This window comes from Microcebus murinus, chromosome 1, assembly GCF_040939455.1.
Source record: "Microcebus murinus isolate Inina chromosome 1, M.murinus_Inina_mat1.0, whole genome shotgun sequence".
Classification (NCBI taxonomy): domain Eukaryota; kingdom Metazoa; phylum Chordata; class Mammalia; order Primates; family Cheirogaleidae; genus Microcebus; species Microcebus murinus.
The window spans coordinates 71,088,686-71,109,419 of NC_134104.1; the positions used below are offsets into that span (position 1 = coordinate 71,088,686).

General features: G+C 33.2%; 1 protein-coding gene across 4 annotated transcripts in view; it reads right to left on the minus strand.

The window, feature by feature from the left end:
* Positions 1 to 20,734, minus strand: part of OPA1 (OPA1 mitochondrial dynamin like GTPase) — an 81,552-nt gene that overhangs the window by 38,953 nt on the left and 21,865 nt on the right. For all 4 annotated transcript variants that reach the window (XM_012780251.2, XM_012780249.2, XM_012780250.2 and 1 more), the window contains 14 exons: positions 19,399 to 19,452; positions 16,347 to 16,451; positions 14,581 to 14,667; positions 13,436 to 13,549; positions 9,558 to 9,638; positions 9,358 to 9,432; positions 8,973 to 9,044; positions 8,790 to 8,889; positions 8,304 to 8,434; positions 5,732 to 5,804; positions 5,558 to 5,630; positions 4,511 to 4,626; positions 3,618 to 3,682; positions 2,603 to 2,679 (listed from right to left, as the gene is read on the minus strand). In XM_012780251.2, the coding sequence (XP_012635705.1) occupies positions 2,603 to 2,679; positions 3,618 to 3,682; positions 4,511 to 4,626; positions 5,558 to 5,630; positions 5,732 to 5,804; positions 8,304 to 8,434; positions 8,790 to 8,889; positions 8,973 to 9,044; positions 9,358 to 9,432; positions 9,558 to 9,638; positions 13,436 to 13,549; positions 14,581 to 14,667; positions 16,347 to 16,451; positions 19,399 to 19,452 (1,223 nt within the window). The remainder of the gene's footprint in view (positions 1 to 2,602; positions 2,680 to 3,617; positions 3,683 to 4,510; positions 4,627 to 5,557; positions 5,631 to 5,731; positions 5,805 to 8,303; positions 8,435 to 8,789; positions 8,890 to 8,972; positions 9,045 to 9,357; positions 9,433 to 9,557; positions 9,639 to 13,435; positions 13,550 to 14,580; positions 14,668 to 16,346; positions 16,452 to 19,398; positions 19,453 to 20,734) is intronic.

Consider the following 20,734-nt stretch of genomic DNA (forward strand, 5'->3'; position numbering starts at 1 on the left):
ATATTTTAAGCTTTTGAACATGGTTTATAAACCTTAACAATCTTGCTAACTCTACTGTTTTATCTCCTGCCTCTTGCCTCCATCTATGCTAAAGCCATAGGACACAGCTACCTGTGTTTCCTTTCTTCTTCTCACCTCCTGGCCTTTGCAACTCTTCTGCCCCTGCCTGTACCTTTTAAATGTCAGATTATGATATCACAAATCAATCTTTAATTTTCAAACCTCAGTTAGGGTTTGTGCTTGACTGTGCTTTTCCATTTTCCTTTCATTCTTTTAAACTAATTAAAAATAAATGTAATACTTCTCTCCAAACATTGTATGCATATCACAGTACCAATTTTTCTTTTTAAAAAAAGCATTTCTAAAAAGCTATCCAGCTATTCTTACAGAAGAGATATGTCTACAGTGATGGTCACATAATGTTAATGATATATTGATATCTCCTACTTAATGTCAGCTAATTAAATCTTGAAAACCAGGTATATTGTATAAAATGCAAGAGCCTATTTCCCACTATAATGCATTATATGTCAAATATAAACCCCCAATAACATTCTTAAAATATAACTAAAGTACAGAATGTCTATAAATAAATAAAAAATTATCATTGCAGGACATAAAATGCTTATAACGCTGAATCACCAAATGTAAAGTCCTGTGACTTAAATAATTATAAACACTCTTAGCATGTGTCCTAAAATACCACATTCAGCATTATGAAGCAAAAAGATGCTAATAAAAACTCCTAAAAGAACATCACCTATGTCACAAAAATAAAAATGTTTTGGGTGTAATGCAGGTAAATTCAATGTGGCATGAATAGTTAAGGTAAGGACCTGCTATTCTGATTTATGTTTGTGTTAAGGTTTAGAGTCTAAAAAAAAGGCAATGAAAAGATTGAGAATCATGTGATCTGGCAGCTCACAGAAATCAATTTTGAGCAGCCAGATGTCTTAGTTCTCCCTTGCCTTTTCAACGGGTAATCTGGTAGTACAGTTTCTTATCCCTTCACAATCCTTTCAGCCACTTGTGTACTAAATAAATTAGGTTTGTCTTCAATGGCGACTTTAGTAGAGGAATATTTTGATTTCAGGATTGCTCTGTTCAAACAATACTAACCTTTCCATGTGTTGATATCAGAAATTTACAAAGGGATCACATTTTCCCTCCTATAAATAGCTTTATTAGTTGTTATACTTTATAAATCACTGTTTATGTACGTTACCCTCATATAACCTAGGCAAGGCAACAACTAGTATTATACTCATTTTATGTGGGACACACAGAATGAATACAATACTAGTTGCTTTGCTAGGTCATTGCAATAGATATATCTATGTACGCACACACACACATATATATCTATGTATATATGCATACATACATGTATATATACATACACACATATCTATACATCTATATGTCCTCTGTAACTTTAAAAACTAACTGACTTTCATGAAGCCATAGAACTGGCTTAAAATACAAATAACAAATATAAGTTGTGTTATATATATATATTTGATTAATCAACCAACAAGTATTAACAATATCAGATCTCTTTTTGTGGATAAATAAGATTAAAAATACGCAAATTTTGACTACTTCAACACTTTGGAAGAAAGGGCACCAAGATGAGGAAACTAGTGATATCAAATTCAAAATTAAGGACTAGATACTACTGTCTAGGCTCAATTTTGATACCCTTTACCTTAGCACATAGAAGAAGTAAGATTTATCATAAATGGCAGTAAGGATAGTTCTGCTCCATGAATGATAAATTCTTAAAAATATCAGATTTTATTAGAAATATAATTTATGCATTTGTTAATTTGTTAACAAGGAATTTGTTAATTAAAATATGGCTGCAAAAATTTCAAGGCTACTTATACACAGCTTGTTTGCGGTACATAGAATCTATTTCGTTAAAGTGCCCCATTCCAACAAATTTAAGAATGGCCAAATTTACATAAAACATAAATTGAATGTGATAGTTTGACTTAAAAGAAATTTGCATGAGAATTTTTCAAAAGGATGCATGTGCCTGCTATTTAAAAAAATCTCAAATATGATTCAATTCAAAATGTGATTTATATACAACATATTAGGCACATGTCACAGAAAGTAATAACTGCTCTTCCTCAGGAATGAGAACTTGAAAATATATACCATTCTCCTTTTGCAAGTCAATTTTCTCTAGTTTTGTTCTCAATGATTAATCCAATAAGAGCAACCAGTCCTGACACATGTTTAACATTTATATAAAGCACTATTTGGTGAAATTTTGCCTAAATGATTTTATAGAAATCATGATTCTGTATTTATTAAGTATAAGATAAAGAAAGGCCAAAGATTAACCAAGATTTAAAAAGGACATGGAGAAAGAAAGCTAACTTCCAGAAATTCAATTGGTTAGACTATAATAGTGGCTGCATTTTGCAAAAAGACATACTTGCATGTTTTTGCCAACATACTAAGTGCTTTGAGAGATGAGCCAAGGCAACACTACACCAATACTTTATCAATCTGAGTTTTAGTATTTTTATCATAACTCATACAGTAAAGTGTGTGGGGAAAGAGATTAATATCAAAGTCAAATACTCACCAATGTTTCGGTGTAACCTGGCTCAGACTGATAACTTCATCGAGGATTTCATTTTTAGCCTTTTCAAATAGTTCATTCTAGGCAATACAGAGACAAGTAAGTAAGATTTCCATAGAATAGTAAATGTGCCCTGTCATGATTTTCAGAGATAGCTAGTAGGCTAAGTTTGACTTTCAGTATGCATGACTAGAAAAACGCTCTTCTAGTCTCTTTTTTTAGGAATGCTATTATGATCCAGATAAGAACAAAGAAACTGACATAAATGTCTACCTTATTTACTCAATTCTGAATGCAGTTTTTCACATAATATTTGTTCACATAAGATTTTCACATAATCTTATGTGAAAGAGTCAATACATGTTAATTTAGTCCATCAGTAACAGTAAATTAATGTTGTGTTTTACAACTAATGTCATTTTAAAATCAAGGAAAAACATCATTTTAAAATCAAAGAAAAACAATATTTAGTTCCCATAATATTAGAATGTAGTTCTCCAAGGTAAATGCTTAAGGTAAAAAGTTGATAAAAAATTTTAGATTACATAAATACATTTATTTTATAAGACCTTTAAAGAATATTCTTTACCTTCTCAGAACTAATATTTTAAGCACTTGTTTTGACATCTTATGATCTCTAATTGTCATTTTTATTTGTTTGTTTTTAGAGACAGGATATCACTTTGTCACCCAGGCTGAGGTACAATGGCGAGATCATAACTCACTATAATCTCTCTAGTCTCAAGCGATACTCCCTCCTCAAACTCCCAGAGTCCTCGGATTATAGGCTTGAGCCATCGTACCTAGCTCCTAATTATTTTTAATGTTATATAATAAATAATTTAAATTATTGTAGAAGAGACAACTGCTTCTAGTTATGTATTCTTGCAGCTCTAAATTAGTACAGTCAAAACCAAAGCAATTTAGCTTACCAGATATCTTCCATCAACAAAAATTGTGTTAGAACACAATATTAAGTCAAGATATATACAAAATATATGAGGTACCCAAATATTACCCGGTCAAGTTCTCGCAGGCGAGGATAGTTATTCTTCCACTCAGTTTCAAGGTTAAAACGTGTTGCTGAGGAAGAAGGAAATGTTCAAATTTGATGATTCTTTCTTTCCAGCTGTAGTGGTTAAAGGCTATATTGGCAAATCGACAGTCTTAACTGAATTTCTTAGGGTGTGCCTATGGCTCCTTAGTACTCTGTGCTCTTAGCATCTCAGAATTTCATTATTGCAATAGCTTTCTAAACAATTCTCCTTGATTCCAGTTTCTCCATTTTCAATTCACAAACACACAGCTGAAGCTGTTCAGTATAGCCACTAAAACAACGGACTCTACAGTCATACCACCAAGATCCAAATCCTGGATCTATTATCTGTTGCTGTCCGATACTGGTAAGTTATTTGGGTAAGTTACTCTGTTCTTTGTTTTCTCTTCTATAAAATGGCAATAAAAATAATACTTACAAGGTTGCTGAGAGACTAAATGGGATAAATAGGTAGGATTTCCATATGGGAAAAGAGAAGGAGAGTATAGTCTCATCAGATAAAACCATGAAAGCAAAGACACTGAGAAGGAATTCAGGAAACAGTACAATGTAAATGAACCACAGAGTGCTCTGCTTCCCAACATGTTTCCTCTCTTCTCCTTAAAAAGAGGGAAATCCAAATTCTTTATAGTTCATTAAGCTTTCTCAAACACTAGTAATTTTCCTCTGAAAGGAAAAACCCTACTCTTGTACAACTGAAGATTTGCATTTTTTCATTTTCTATATATTGTCTAATAGTGAATGAATTACTAAGCAACTGTTAAAGAAAAGGAGCACAAAATGTGATGAATGCTAAAGATTGACAGCTAACAAAATGTCTGAATTTGTTTGCTTATTTTAAAAAACCAACTTACCTTTGAAACTATCAGCCTGTTGTTCAACTGACTCTCGTACCATTTTCCAAAAGCAGTCTGATACGGCAAGGCTTAAATTTCTTGTAGTCACTTGGTGTGCCTTTAGCATGCTTGTCCTATAAAAAAATAAAAGCTAAAGTATATTAAAATGGCAAAAGAGACAACAGTATTACCACCAAGTTTGAGAATGCACTTGTTATAGTGAGAATATGCACTATATCTTCGATACCAATGCTATCTAATAAAACTCTGTAATAAAGAAAATGTTCTGTATCTGAGCTGTTCGATATGGTAGCTAATAGCCAGATGGGGTTACTGAGCCCTTGAAACGTGTAGCTAGTGTGAATGAGGAACTGAATTTTTAATTTTACTAAATGTTAGCTGGTTTAAATTTTAATAACCACAAAGGACTAGTGACTACCATATTGGATAGCATAGTTCTATACGCTTGTCAGTTCCCTCCCAACAGATAACATGCAAGACTAAGTTTGCAAGAACTATCTTCATTTACTATCCTAATCTAGAAGCAAACATACTTTCCTATTTCCAGAACCTCTCTACATATAAAGGTTTAGTATATAGTAATTCAATTGTCCTTTAGCTCTTCCTTTTTGCTTTTTGGTCAATATCTTATTTTCTGCCAATATCTATTTAGGGATACTACTCCTCTGACACCCTCCACTCCGACTTTCCCTAACACTGTAACAGAAATGTGTACACATATTTAGAAATGAAAGTGCTGGTTTTTAAAAGTCACTTTGTAAGTTAAATGAGTTATCTGTGTTATCTGTGTTACACTTCAGTGCCCTCATCCCAAAGCATAGTTTATTATGCCAGCATCTACTGTAACATGGGATAAACTCCTTCTACTTCTGTCAAAGAGTAGCTTAAGAACTTGCTTATTAGATACAGATCACTATTTGGGAAAAATTCTAGAAATTCAATGTTAAACTAACAGCTATAAAACATGAACTTTTAAGTAAAAACAGTTTAATTTAAGCTACTCCTTCACTGTAAAATGTTTAAATATTTTAACAAGACACCTACTTTAGAAGTTTTGAATTCTGGAAAAATTCTTCTTCATATTCTTTTATGGCTTCAATGCTTTCAGAGCTGTTTCCTGTGGGAAGATGGTGGCCAAATTTCACCAAGAAAAGTAAACTTTATTATGTGAAAATAACAAAAACTAAAACCAAATTATAAGAATACATCTTTGCATACCTTTTCCTGTCACAACAGCAAAATAACCTAGAGCTTTCATTGGGAAGAGCTTTCCTTCAATTATCTGCTGAATCTATTTTAAAAAGTAGTAAAAATAAACGTGAGATGTAGTTTACATAACTTTTAAGAGCATAATATACAATCTAGAAAGCAAAATAATTTAATGACTATGTATCATATAGTCATCATATATACATTAATAACTATACATGTATAGTTAAATATATAAATCTGTACAAAAGCATTTAAATTCCTGCACTGCCACTTAGCAGCTATGTGGTCTTAAGTAAGTGACTTAACTTTCTCAAAAACGTTGTTGAAATGATTATGGGATATGACGATATTTAGCACAATGCCACACATGTAGAAGTATTCAATAAATGATAGTTATTAATATTATTTCCCTATACTTTCTTTAAATACCTAAATTCTTACCAAACTGGATTGTCTTCTTTTATTCCTTCCTCCTCCTTTTCCTCCCCCTCACCTTCTTTTTAAATATTTGGATCCATTGGTTTTCAACTCTTTTAGGGTCAACAATCCTTTTCTAAATGTGATAAAAATTATAGTTTCTGTACCCAGAAAAATGTGTATTTGCACAGAGATCTACTGCTCCCACACAACATTAAAAAGTCTCTTCTCCCTGAAGCCCCTTCAGATTAATATAGGGGTGAGAATCCTTCCTTGTTGTTAGAACAAGTTATAACTGAAGCTAGGGTCGGATCTTTGATATAAAAAGGACTGTAGTAAGTTTCAATTGCACTTCAAAAAAAATTGAAAGGAATAGAGAGAGATGGAAGAGACCATAGAAATTCTACCTCACTTTCCTTCTCCTTATCAGGACTATCACTGCCAAAGCAAGTCTTCTCCTTAAAAGTAAGGCAGAGCAGAGGTCATGGAGGCTGTGCAGAGAAGAGTTAGCACAGCAGGCCTGAAACTGCTATCCTTAAAAAGGCCTGCTTGCCTTTGGCTGGTATCTGGGAACTAAATGGGTAAACAACTCCTTACACTGATATAAAACTTTCCCTAAGTAACAATGGCTCATTGTGCAAGTTATGTGATTTATCCTGAACATATGTTTTCCTTGTGGGAGTCTGGAATTTTGTTACACAAGAGTGTCTACATGACCACTTTCCAATAAAAATCTTAGGTGCTGAGTCTCTACTGAGCAACTTGTTGCTGGAGGGATTAAGCATGCCCTGTGTGACTCTACTAGAGAAAACTCTTGGTTTCCTCCAGACTTCACGTCATATGGCTTTTCCCTTGGTGATTCTGTTTTATCCTCTCATTGTTATATATCTTAGGTGTAAGTGTGACTATGTGCTGTGAGTCCTTCTGAAGAAACAGCGAACCTAGGGCTGGTCTGCCTTGGGGACCCCTGACAGAGGCATCATCTCAGAAAGTTTAAGGTGGCAAGAAGAGAAATTCTAAGCAGTATCACTAGGGATGGGTACATAAAGTCAGTTGATATTGTTCTATGGAGTATAATGATATAATAACACATGACAGCCTCTGTGTATATAACACGTTTATGCCAAGCATTATTCTAACCACTTTACAACATATATTTAACTCATCAAATCTTCACAACTTATGAGAAAGAACCATTAATATCTTAATTTCCACCAGATAAGGAAGTCTAAAGCACTGAAAAGTTAAATAATTTACCCAAGGTTACACTGCTAGCAAATGGTAGAGCCAGGATTTGATACTAAGGCATGAGGCTACAGAATCTGTACTCATAACTACTACCTCATGACCTTACAATTAAATAGAGAGCACGTCTTGAGTCAAAACTTTCACCCTAATAAGATTTGTACACAATGTTACCTTGAAATAAAACTCTTTCTTTGTTAAAGGAGGAAGAAAGAGGAGAGGGATTATAGATTTCAGTGAAATAATTCTAAAAATACATTTCCCTAAGATAAAAGACAATGAACACTATGTATAGAACTCATAGAATTTCAGGAATGAAAATGACTTTAGACCTAGTCTAGTCAACTAGACTAACAGGTTAGATTCTGCATTGATTAGATTTAGAAAAGAAACAAAGTTTGCTCAACAACATAGAGCCAGTTGGTGATGGAGCATGGATGAGAATGCTGGAGCCCGACTCCCAATCTGATGCCTTTTCTACTATAAAAATCTGCTAAACAGTCTGTGATGAGTTAGGGAAAGGAATGTTTATCTGCAATATAAGGTCCAAAAGGAATCCATACTATCACTAACTTAGGGAATCTATACTATCACTAACTTAAAAAAAAAAAAAGAAACACAACAAATGAAGTTAATGACAATATGCCAGCATATAAAATTATTCAAATTAAATTAGGGTAAGCAAATTAGCAGTTTAAGTACTTCTGAAGCATAATTAACTATAATTATAAAATTTTATTTATATCTCAAAATTGCACTTAAGTAATTTACTATAATTTTCTAGCACTTTGTTTTTAATGAGAAACAAGAAAAATTCCACTATTACTTTCTGATAAATTATTCCACAAGGATTTTTTTTTTTTTTAATAGTCAATCCCTATCACAGCTAGAGTTTGTACAAAGAATTTGCCCTCACCCTGCTTGGACTAGCTACATTTTTCTCTGCCAGGTCTACTTTGGTCAAAACAAATATGGTTCTTCTTCCATGAGGATCCATTTGACTGACCAAGTCTGTAACAATACTGCGCTCCGCATCTACAGATCCATCTGAAAAAAAATTTAAAAATGACACTGTGGGTTTTAAAAATGCAAAGTAGACTTTAAAAACTTAGCACAAGCTATACACTTGTGTCACATTATAGCAAGAAAGATTTCTTAATACATTCACCTTATATATGAAAAGAAATTCTAGCCACTAAAAATTTCAATGATGTTGACAGTGAAATTTATCAAACTATTTCCAACTTCAATTCTATTTACTAATAAAATGAACAAGTAAGAAGAGAAGGCAAAAACTCATTTATTTTGTATGTCTATAGAATGTGCATTATTTATAGCAAAGCCCTGTAATGCTAAAGAAGAAAGTGTATCAGTATGATTAAAATCTTTTGATATGATTTACCTTGAATACATAGTATGATGGCATTAGGATTCTGCATATAAGCTTTGCTGATACTGAAAATAGTTTCCTTTGTGTCAGGAGCCATGCCTGATGTCACAGTCTTGAAGAAAAAGGTTTTAAATGTCATTAAAAATGTCTCCCACAACAGCAATAAAATAAGATACATGTTTGGTATATACTTACATTAATCACACCTGGTAAGTCAACAAGCACCATCCTCTGTAGTCCAGGGCCTTTTACATTTAAGGATATGGTCTACTCAAGAAGAAAAAAAAAAACATTAATTTTTGAGGGGAATTTGTTAAAAATTGTTTGGCAATATATATTCTGAAAATTCTATATGTCACCCATTCGGATACCCTACTTAGTAAAAAATGTATTCTTTTTCTGATCCTAAAATAGTTATTAGAAAATTATCCACAAAATGATACATTTGGAATTTTTTTAAAAAAAACTATGTATCTCAGAATAGCTGTAATCGAAACATCAATACCAATATTATGATTTATTTGAAATCATAACCACTGGATTTCCATAAAACATTATTGAAATAAATTACAATCCTTACCTCAGGGCTAACTGTACAGCCTTCTTTCACATTTTTCCTCATTCGGAGTTCTATTTCATGTCTTAATGCTGCAAGCTATTAACAGAAAACAACAAAATCCTAAGAAAATCTTAGTTCACAAATATTACATTTAATTATCTTTTATAAGCTTTTAACAGTTATAAAATTACACATATGAACCTTAGATGAATTCTACTTACATCTTCCTCTTTGGTAAGATCAAATTCTCGAGAACTATCTTTAAATAAGGCCACGTGATGAGGACCTTCACTCAGAGTCACCTAATAGTAATAGAAAACTGAGATGTAATAATGCATTTACAATTAATTAATTCCTGTAGCACTTATATGGTCTACACAGGGCCACCACATTGCACAAATCTGTGAGTCCCTTCACACTACACTTTAGGAGCATTCCCTGGAGCTGTCAACATGATAGTTATGAGCACACAATAATTTTGTATTTGTATTGTTAACACATATGTCACACATATTGTGATTTCCCAACCAGATTTCTGGTTATTTTATTTCTTTTATGATCTAAAATGCTGCTGCTCATCCCTTTCTTTCTCAAGTCAATATTATACAAGCACAAAATCTTGCACTTAACTTCAAAGATGAATTTAGGTAAAGGACAATTCATTTATTCAATGTCTATTTATTGAGAGTGAACTATGTGGTGTTGTAGGTGGGGAAACACAAAGAGTTGACTGTCTTTGTTTTAGATTTTACTACATATTGGGAGAAAGAAATATACACAGACATAATGAGAGTGGCAAAACCCAGGGTGCCACAGAAGAGAACAGTACAATGAAGCTAAGGCAGGCTTCACCCAAGGAGTCATACATATTTGGGCAAGACATTTTATAGCAATGTATATTAATAATCAGCAGTTTCATGAACTTCACATTCCTTAACTTTTCAACTGTAACTTTTCGGCTTTTCTGTAATTACTCTATTTTACTTTAAAAAATACAATTTCTTCCACTGAGATTAGCTAAACAGGCTAGATTTTTAAAAAAATAGCTGTTTGAAAGCAATCCCAGCAGCCCAGCCTTAGGAGTCCATGATCCCAAAGGATTTTGTAAGGATTTTCCTGCAGCTATTTTCCATCAGAGCACTTGCTAATTTGTGGCACAAGGCAGAGGCCCAAGTAAAAAGCTTAAAATCTATAGCAGTTTCATTGGGTTGAGCAGACAAAACTGGAATTCAAGGTTATCAAGGAGCCACAACCTAAGGTGCCATGATCCCCGAGAAAAACGGACTGCAAAAATAACCTCCCCAAACTAAGCCCTATATCCTGGGCACAAGTTCCCTTCAAGGCATTCATGTATTAAGAAACCAAACAGAAAGAAATTCTTAAGGAGGCTAAAGTGCTAAGTCAAGATTTTGGCACTTTCACTGTTCTGGGGTAAGAAAAACCTGGAGCTCATTGTCCCTCAAAGAGAAGCTCCGGTAGATGCTAGAGGACTAATGGCAAGCTGGAAAGAGAAGAGCCTTGTCTGTGTCAAAGAAACCTGCCCATACTCTATCCTCCTGCCAAAACAAAGTTAAAGTCCTTCCTGAAATGTCATCCACAGTCACTACTTCAGGATGCTATTAACAATGTAAAAGGTAGGTTTCCAATGATTTAGCATGATATGAGCTGTAGTCCAAGGTTCAGTCCAACTCAGCAATCCTAATAATTTGGCTTCCTTCCTAGAATCACCACTATCTCTTAGAAAAGATTTCACTTTTTGTTCCTGCCTCAATCTTCAATCTCTTCTCCATTCTCTTTAATTAACAGCTGATGATTTGGCTGCTTATTTGAGGAAGCAGATGCAATGAGAAGGAAACTTCCACACATTTCACTTACTTGCCTGCACTGGTAAATTCAATGATCGATTCTCAGTCTTCATCTTCCTTGATCTATCAGCAGCATCTGACCTTGCTGATCACTCCCTCCTCATCGATATTTTCTCTACCCAACTTCTAGTACACTGCACTGCTCTGGTCTCCTGCCTGTCATACTGGCTGCAGCTTTACACGCTCCTTTGTTGTTTTGTCTTCCCTCAACCTCTTAATGTTGAGAGTGCCCAGGATCTAATCCTTGGTCCCATGTCTTCTCTATCTCTATTCCCTCCCTTGGAGATCTTATCCAGTAAGATCATGGCTTTAAATAATTTTTGATATTTGAGCATTACTCCTAAATTTGTGTCTCTAGTCCAGACATTTCTCCAAACTTGTATATCCAACTACTTAATTGTCATCACCCCTCAGCGAGTCCAAAACTGAACTCCTGATCTTATCCCAAACCTGATCCACTCACAGACATTCCCATATAAACCACATCCTTTAATTTGTTCAGGCCAAAAACTCTGGAGCCATCCTTGATGACTGACACATTCTTTTTCTCTCTCTTCCTATATCAAATCTGTAAAGAAATCCTGTTGATTCTACTTTCAAAATAGATTCATAATCCAACCATTTCTTATCACCTTCACTGCTATTTTCCTAGTCCAAGAATCACCTGGATACCCTAATAGTTCCCACCTGGTCTCCCTGGTTATATCTATCTTGCCCACATCTGTTTTCAATAGAGCAGCAAGAGCCTTTTAAAAGGCAATGTTGTTACTCTTACTCAAAATCTGGCACTGGCTCCCCCTTTTACTCAAAAGGAAAACCACAGTCTGTACAATGTCCTATAAGACCCTAATGATCTTCTTCTTCCTGCCCTGCATTACCCCTCTGACCTCACCACTTACTACTCTTCACTTCTGGTCTAGCCACACTGGCCTCTGTTATTCCTTGAATATGACAGCCACCCAGCCACTTCAATTATACTAGCTATTTTCTCTGCTTAATACTGTTGCACTAGACATCCACATGATGATCTCCCTCACTTCTGCAAATGTTGGTTAAAATGCTACATTATCAATGCAATTGACCAGCACACCCTGGGACCTTGATATAATAATTTGGCTTCCATTCCCCTTGCTTGGCTCTATTTCTTCCTTTTGGCACACTTACCACCTTCTAACATACTATATAGTTTAGTTATTCATTATGTTTATTATTTATTTTCTGTCTGTTAGAATGTATCCTCCATTATGGAAAGGATTTTTTTTTCTTGCTTTAACCAACAAGTTACCTAGAACAGTGCTGGCACTTTTTTTTGGTTAGAGACAGGGTCTCACTCTGTCACCCAGACTGGAGTGTAGTGGTACAGTCGATCACAGCTCACTGCAGCCTCAAACTGCTGGGTTCAGGCTTCTCAAGTAACTAGGACTATAGGCACTATACCCAGATACGTTTATTTTTTTTTGCTTTTTGTAGAGACAGGGTCTTGGTATGTTGCCCCGGCTGGTCTCAAACTGCTGGCCTCAAGCAATTCTCCCACCTCATCCTTCCAAAGTACTGGGATTACACGTGTGAGCCACCATGCCTGGCTGCTGGTACATATTAAGTGTTCAATAAATATCTGTTCAATGAAAGATTCTGTAGCTATATACATTCTTCCCGTGACCCTGGATGAATCGTTAGTGTTTTTATATATGGGCAACTTGTACACTGAATCCCAGCCTCCTTCACCTCAGTAACTTTGCTCTTGCAATTTTTCCCTCTCTCTTGCATCATTTTCTTTCTCTTTACTAGATCATTACAATCATCACACAAATATCTTTAAAACCTTCCCTTTACTCAACATAATTCAACTGCTACTGCCCCATATCTCTGCATTTTTTTACAATAAAATCAGAAAATTATCTATATTCACTGACTCTATTTCCAATATTCTCATTCTCTACTCAATTTCTCACTTATCTTACTCAGAATAAAATCCAAAGGCCTTATAATGGCTCAGTAGAGCCTGGCCTCCCTCTGGGCCTCTGACATCCTCTCCCACCAGTCTCCCCTTAGTCAGTTCCTGCCACACTGGCCTCCTGGTTGTGCCTCCTACTGATTTCTATGCTAGGAATGATTCCAAGTACTATATATCAATTCTTTCTTTAGTTAAAAGTCTTCATTTTAACACAATAAACAGACCTCAATGAAGTGGTTACTTCCCTAAGGAACTTCATTCAGATGGCCCCTTTTCTTACCTTAACTGGAGAACGCGTCATCATCTCCCCAGATCCTCTAGGGAATATTCGTGCTTGAGCAATCATTTCTAACACACTGGTTTTTCCAGCACTCTGATCTCCAACTACAACAACCTTAGCGTAAAACAAATAACATTTATTTATCTGATACTAATTAAATGCAAATAGATTTGGAATGCTGCTCTAAGTTTTTTAGTCTTTTAAAGTATCAACAGTTAAAGAAATAATTATTAAAAATCCATGAAAAAAATGAGAGTTGATACATGTACTTACATTGAAAAAATAAATAGCAAAACATTAACTGGATCCATTATTTATAGCCAAATTTTTTTTTTTTTTTTTTTGAGACAGAGTCTCGCTTTGTTGCCTAGGCTAGAGTGAGTGCCGTGGCGTCAGCCTCGCTCACAGCAACCTCAAACTCCTGGGCTCAAGTGATCCTTCTGTCTCAGCCTCCCAAGTAGCTGGGACTACAGGCATGAGCCACCATGCCCGGCTAATTTTTTCTATATGTATTAGTTGGCCAATTAGTTTCTTTCTATTTATAGTAGAGACGGGGTCTCGCTCTTGCTCAGGCTGGTTTCGAACTCCCGACCTTGAGCAATCCGCCCGCCTCGGCCTCCCAGAGAGCTAGGATTACAGGCGTGAGCCACCGCGCCCGGCCTATAGCCAAATTTTTATTTTAACAACTTGTGCTAATTTAAACCACTACTTCTAAAACTAGATTACTAACTTTCTACAAATCTTTATTACCTAGATTCCTCTTCATAAACACATAAATTCAATTCTATTAGGTTACATTTCAGTCATATGCTTAATTTAATCCACCATTCAGTAATTTAACATTACAAATATTATAAATATATAATGCCAAATATCTAATAGCCTTCCTTTATGACACATAAATACAAGTAACACATAAACATTAGGTACTTAAATTGGACCAAAATAGTCAAAACAATACTCACTGCTTAAGATATCATCTGGAACACATGAATAATCTTATATAAAATGTATATAACTATGTGTGTATATGTTATGTATGTAGTGTGTATGTATACATATATACACATCATTTTTAAGAAGCTAAATTGCTTTTTTTTTTTGCTAATGGGCAAGTTTACTATCTATTAATTTTTTTTACTTACTCGTGGGAGATGATCTTGTGTATTATAACTGGCATCATAATCAGAGAGAACATCGAGTACTTCAGAATACATGTCAATCAAAGACTTCTGTAACATTTAAAACAGTAAATCATTTTTTAAATAGTGAAAACATTTTTAAAAAAGAAATACCACAGAGGGGTCAAGAAAAAAAAGCTGATAAATTCAAATTGTTTTTCCATAATCATTGTATTATTTATTTCTAATTACATAAATATATTTTCATAGTAAAAACTATAGTAGTACAGAATAAAATTCCATTTCTTCTTATTCAGTTTATTTTATTTAGTGATAAACTGATTTAATAAGGTTCATTAAATCAGGATTTCCTAACCTTCCAATTAAATAACAAAGAGAAATTATTATTTAATACTGATTAGCTAGTATTAAATGCCCAACAGAGGAAGACCATTAACACCAAAAAAGGTCAAGTAAGGGGTAAGGTAACCAACTAACAATGAAATTATTCTTTGCCAAGTCTGGGTTGTATGTCTGTGTATGTATTTGTGTGTGACAGAGAGAGAGGAGAGAGAACAGAGAAAATGTACAAATAAGTGCCTAACCAAAAGATAAAACAAGAGAATTGAACACCAAGAAGACTGTCAAAGCAGTAAGAGTGGTTACATGTACCCTAATAACTGGGCAGGCTAAAATGTGAGTGCATCAAGGACAAACATCCTATACTGTTTCTCTCTGTATAACCAGGATCGAACATGGTGCTTTGCATGTAACAAACTTCAAGTAATTATTTGATAAATGTATGATGAACAAATAAACAGGCCTGGTAAAACGGGTATAATCAAGCATTTAATAATTAAGTTTTAATGCTAAGGTAGAAACAAAATGAGGGCTTCCGGTTCCTTTCTTCTCTTAATGCCTAGAAATAATTAAATGGCAAACAATTGCCATCCCATCTGTCTAAAAATAAACAAAAAATTTTCAATAACATTGCATTTTATGAGAGAAAATAGTTTCTGAGGTAAACTCTTGATATACATTAACATTTGGACATGATTTTTGCAACTACTAGGTGCCACTTGTAAATAAGTCATGCTATTTATCTGTTTTATATAATGATGATTTAGAGTCAGAGCTCCTAATGCATGTTGGTTAAACTAGAACTATGTATCTTTGAATGTATGTGCCATGATTTACACTGCAGTTTTACTACACATAAATTGTTTACTTATAAGAGATTTAAGTTAAAAGAATTACTTCAGTTTAGCAAATATGGTGGAGAATAATAACATTTAATGGTAATTACCAATGTGCCTAAGATAACAATATCAGCATATGCTTTTTCAAATATTCTGTAAATGCCTAAGAATCCTTCCCTTAGAAGAAAGTGTTAAGTTTTTAAAAAACTGAAGTGGCCTAATCATTCACTGGAAATAGAAGTAAAGCAATGATGTTAAGTGTCCATCAATTAATAATTCTCATTTTATAGATATAGAAATTAAGCCTAGAGATAAACTAAATAGTTCAGAAAAATAAATTGATTCATAAGAAATGACTCTTAAACACATAAAGATTTAATGGGCTTAGCATAAAACATATCTTTGGAGTCTATAATTTGTAAAATGTATTAATATAGGAAGAGCTCCTCAAACCCCCAAGGATATTACATTAGAAAAAAAAGAATGATAGAATACTTTATAGCTCCTCAAAAAAAACCTGGTACTGATGAACACACAAGGTTAAGTAGCAAAGTTCTGAGAATTTTACAAATTAAGATAAACTTAAAATACCTTAAGCTTTCTATGATGGATGCCTTTGTCATCTTTCTGCAATACTAATTTTCTCAACTCTTTGTTCTCCTTTTCTAATCGTTCCAAGATTCTCTGATACTTTAACTGTAACAGAATAATACATATAACCATAAAAGAAAAACATAGGTTAACAAATAATACTATGTCTAAATTAAAATATTCCAAATTCCTGAATTTGTATCTTCTAGTGAAAATGAATCATTACATTTAAAAAGCTTCTAGGAAAATGTTGAGAGGATAAATTATAAATATTATCTCAAACAGTGAAATTCATTATAATTTTATATCATAATTTAGCATTTCATTTAAATATTTCTTTGTTACTTACATTGAAGAAATGATTTAAAAATACTAAAACTATAAGAATTTAAAGAAGCAAGTTCTTAAGTACAGTCTAAGAAGCAATGCTTCCTAGTACATCAAAATTTTAAGTTTCTATTATAGGATCATTTGATAAAAGTTCAAATTCTTCCCATTCCCCACATTATTTTATATTTTAATTAAGGTGATATAATAAAAATAATAATAGATAGCAGTATCTAAGCATGCATTATGTGATAGGCCCTTTATTAAGTGTTTCACATGTATTAACTCCTTTTGCCTTCAAAGAAACCCCATGAGGCAGGGGTTGTACAGATTAGGAACTTGAAATTAGGGACATCTGATAACCTGACCAAGGCCACCCAGCTTGTAGGTAGTGGAGGAACAGGGTTTTGAATATAGGTCTGTCTGAGTTATAGGCTCAAACTCTTTTAGGTTTTGTTAAGTTACCACATCTAGAGATAATATATCAGTATTTAAAAGAATGATACAAAAACAGATTTTAAAGAAGACTAATGTTTAGACAGTTTGTCAAAGTAGTTGCCTGCCTACCCAATTTTCCTCTCAAATAAATTTAAACCTTTCTAATTGGTATTCCTGGTTTTGATTTCTCCAAACATTAACAATGTACAGAAAACTATTAAAAATTACTCTCTCATATAATCAGCAGACTATTTATGTCCAACTTATAATGCCCTTTATAATGGAAAATATTTCTTAGAAAATTTTTTAGGTTGTTGTAATATTTCAAGAACAAATAATAGCAAATCATGGTTCTACACTCCAAGAATGTCCAACTTAAGCCAAATTAAAGGAAAACATACATAGTTGAATCATATAGTATGAAACAGGCAGAACTAAATTATTTTTACATAAATGTGTTTATTTATATCTAACAATAGTATATACAACAAAAGCATGCTAGTATCTAAGGATTAGATCTTTGCTGTTTAAGATGACAGCCACAAGACACAGGTAGCTATTGAACACTTAAAAATGTGGCTGGTCTGAATTGAGAAGTCCTGTAAGCATAAAATATCTCATTAATATTTTTTTATACTGACTACACATTGAAATGATATTATTGGGGATAAATTGGGTTAAATAAAATATATTATTAAAATTAATTCCACTTGTTTCTTTTTACTCTTTTTTAATGTGCAAATTTAAAATTACTAATGTGGCTTGCATATTTCTACCAGACATCATTGATGCAGATAGCTCTATAGTTTATTATATCATGAACTCTCCAATATAATGTTGTGTCAGGGCCCAGTGGCTGATACCTGCAACCACACAACTCAAAGGGTTATATCAATGGATATATATCAATGGATATATAAGGGTGATAGGATTTCTACTGGTTCATTTCTTTGTAAATATGAAATCAATTTAGGGGTCTATATTTTCTGGGGATGGAAACATTCTTTGGTACAGATGCCAATTTGTAGCCATCTTATAGAGATATGCTACTGGCCTGTCCCCTAAAGCTGTAGAACAATAATTCTCGAAGTTTAGAATGCGTTAGAATTCCCTTGAAGGCCTTTAGAAACAAAGATTGCTGGGTTCTGCTCCCAGAGTTTCTAATTCTGTAGGCATGGCATGGGGCCAAGAATATGCATTTCTAAAAACTCCTCAAAAGGTAGGGATGCTACTGCTCCAGAGACTATACTTTGAGACCAATGATTCTTAACCTCTGGTTGTAGATTGGAATCCCCTGGCTGGGAAGCATAAAACAAGATATATGGTACCACCAGAGCACAAGTAGTCTAGTGTATAGTCAGGTATGAGACTTAATGAATAAATATATCAAAGAAATCTGTGATTCAATATATGCTACAGATTAAGTATCCCTAATGTGAAAATCCAAAATCCGAAATGCTCCAAATCTGAAACTTTTTGAGCACCAGTATGACACTCAAAGGAAATGCTCGTTGGAATATTCTGGATTTCAGATGCTGAACTGGTTAAGTATGATGCAAATATTCCAAAATCTGAAAAAATCTGAAATCTCAAACACTTCTGGCCCCAAGCATTTCAGATAAGGGATATTGAACCTGTAGCTATTTATTTCACCTATCCTTGTTTTTATTTGCTAAAAACAGAGACCTAAGATAAGTCTTTCAAATTTAAAAAATAACTTAATTATTGGATATGATATAGAAAAACTGATGATGGAATAAGGGATAGGTCAATTTGGCACCACAATATTACCTATTTATTACATAGCACAGGTGTTTAAAATAACGATTTTATCATTAAATATAACAGAATAGTTTTTCAAAGTAGTGAAAAGTATTATCTGATTGGTTTTAGCCTTCAGAGAAGCAAAGTAATAGGTTCCTGATGGCTCACTAAAACTATGTGGTAGACTCAACTCAAATTTCTCTGTTACCTAAGTGATAAGCTTATCAATGTAAAAATGCAAGCATAAATTTACACAAGGGCAAACTACTTTCTCCTTTTTCATTAAAATTAGAAGCACAAGATTCATTCAAAATAAGTTTTTATACATAATGAGGTAACTCCATACTTATCTAGCTCTTTCTTTATGCCTTATTTCTCAATTAGCTTTTGAATCTATTAATAATAAGGTTCTATTATTAAGCCATTCCAAATTTTTCTTTGTTGAAAAAATAAATTTCTACATCACCAAATTTATACTAGAATATAGTAAGAAAAAGTTCATGGTTTTTCTTTTCAGAATTACCTGAGTGTGCAGAAGTTCTTCTTGAAGTTGGTCAATTTTCTCTTTGTCTGACACCTAAATATTTAAAATAAATTTAGTTGAGTTGAATTAGGTTTATATAGAATGTATAGTAAGTTAAAGTTTTTAAAAAAGTATTAAGAGTTAAAAATGACTGGCTTTATATGCTTTTTTAATCAAAGTAAATTTTAAATCAATTGATTTAAGTAAAAATAACCTGTATTCATCAATAAAACAAAACTTTATATTAAGAAGTAAAAACTTAAAAAAAAAACATTTTCTTGTTGCCATTCCAGTCATTTCTTATGAAAGGTTGGTTAGAAAAATAAGAGATCAACACATATGGTTACTATATTCTTCAGAGGTTGTTTTGTACTAAAGCTAAGGGATTTAGATACTTGGAGACATAAAGTATTGATATCCTCTAGAAACGTGTTTTGGGAAATCAGAAACAAATCAGAAACAAATTACTGTTTATAGCTATTTAAAACGCTCATCGGTCATAGTATATCTTTTGCGGAAATACTATCCATTTCTGTACTGTAAGTAGGGAAGTGAATAATATATATTAATATATAGAACAACTTGCATTTTCAGAGCTTTATGTGGAGTCAGAGACTTGTTTTTAAATTTAGCTCCAATGCAAGATTTGCTAACCCATAATACAGAGAATGCATCTAAAGCAATGAAGCTAAGTAAAACAACTAAAATTGACTTAAACATAAAACAAAATAGAATAAAATCCACAGGTATTGTGTAAACTACTTCAAATTGTTATTAATGTTAATAGTTCTAGGATAAAATATTCAAAAAAACCCCAAAGAACTTTAATGTATAACAAGTTTTAAAGTAGCCACAATACAATGCTAAATACAAAATACAATGATTAAAATAAAAATGTTGTCATGATAAATCCACATAACTGTGCTTTGACTTCTTGGTGAGGTGCAGAAGTTGTCATACTCAGCCTTTAAAAGTATTTGTCTAGTTTCAGAAAATCAAAATTTGTAAATATGAATTTATTTCATAGGAGTAAAAAAGTTAAATTCATATTCTTCTTCATTTAAATCCTTGTCAATCTTCATTCATTGGCTGTTTAAGCAGTCAAGATGTCATGGTAGCAAATACATACAATAAAATTTTCAATGATTTGCTTATTGAGGTAGACATTAATAAGTCTTGTCCATGCTACAAAAAATTATTTTCAGATCTTAAGTCCTATTCTAAATACTTTCTCAAAATTTTCCCCAAATTTTTATTTAAACAATGTAGATGACAATGCTTGCTGGAAACAAAAGGTACGTTTTTTTCCCTTAAAAGCCTATGCCTAAAAATCTCC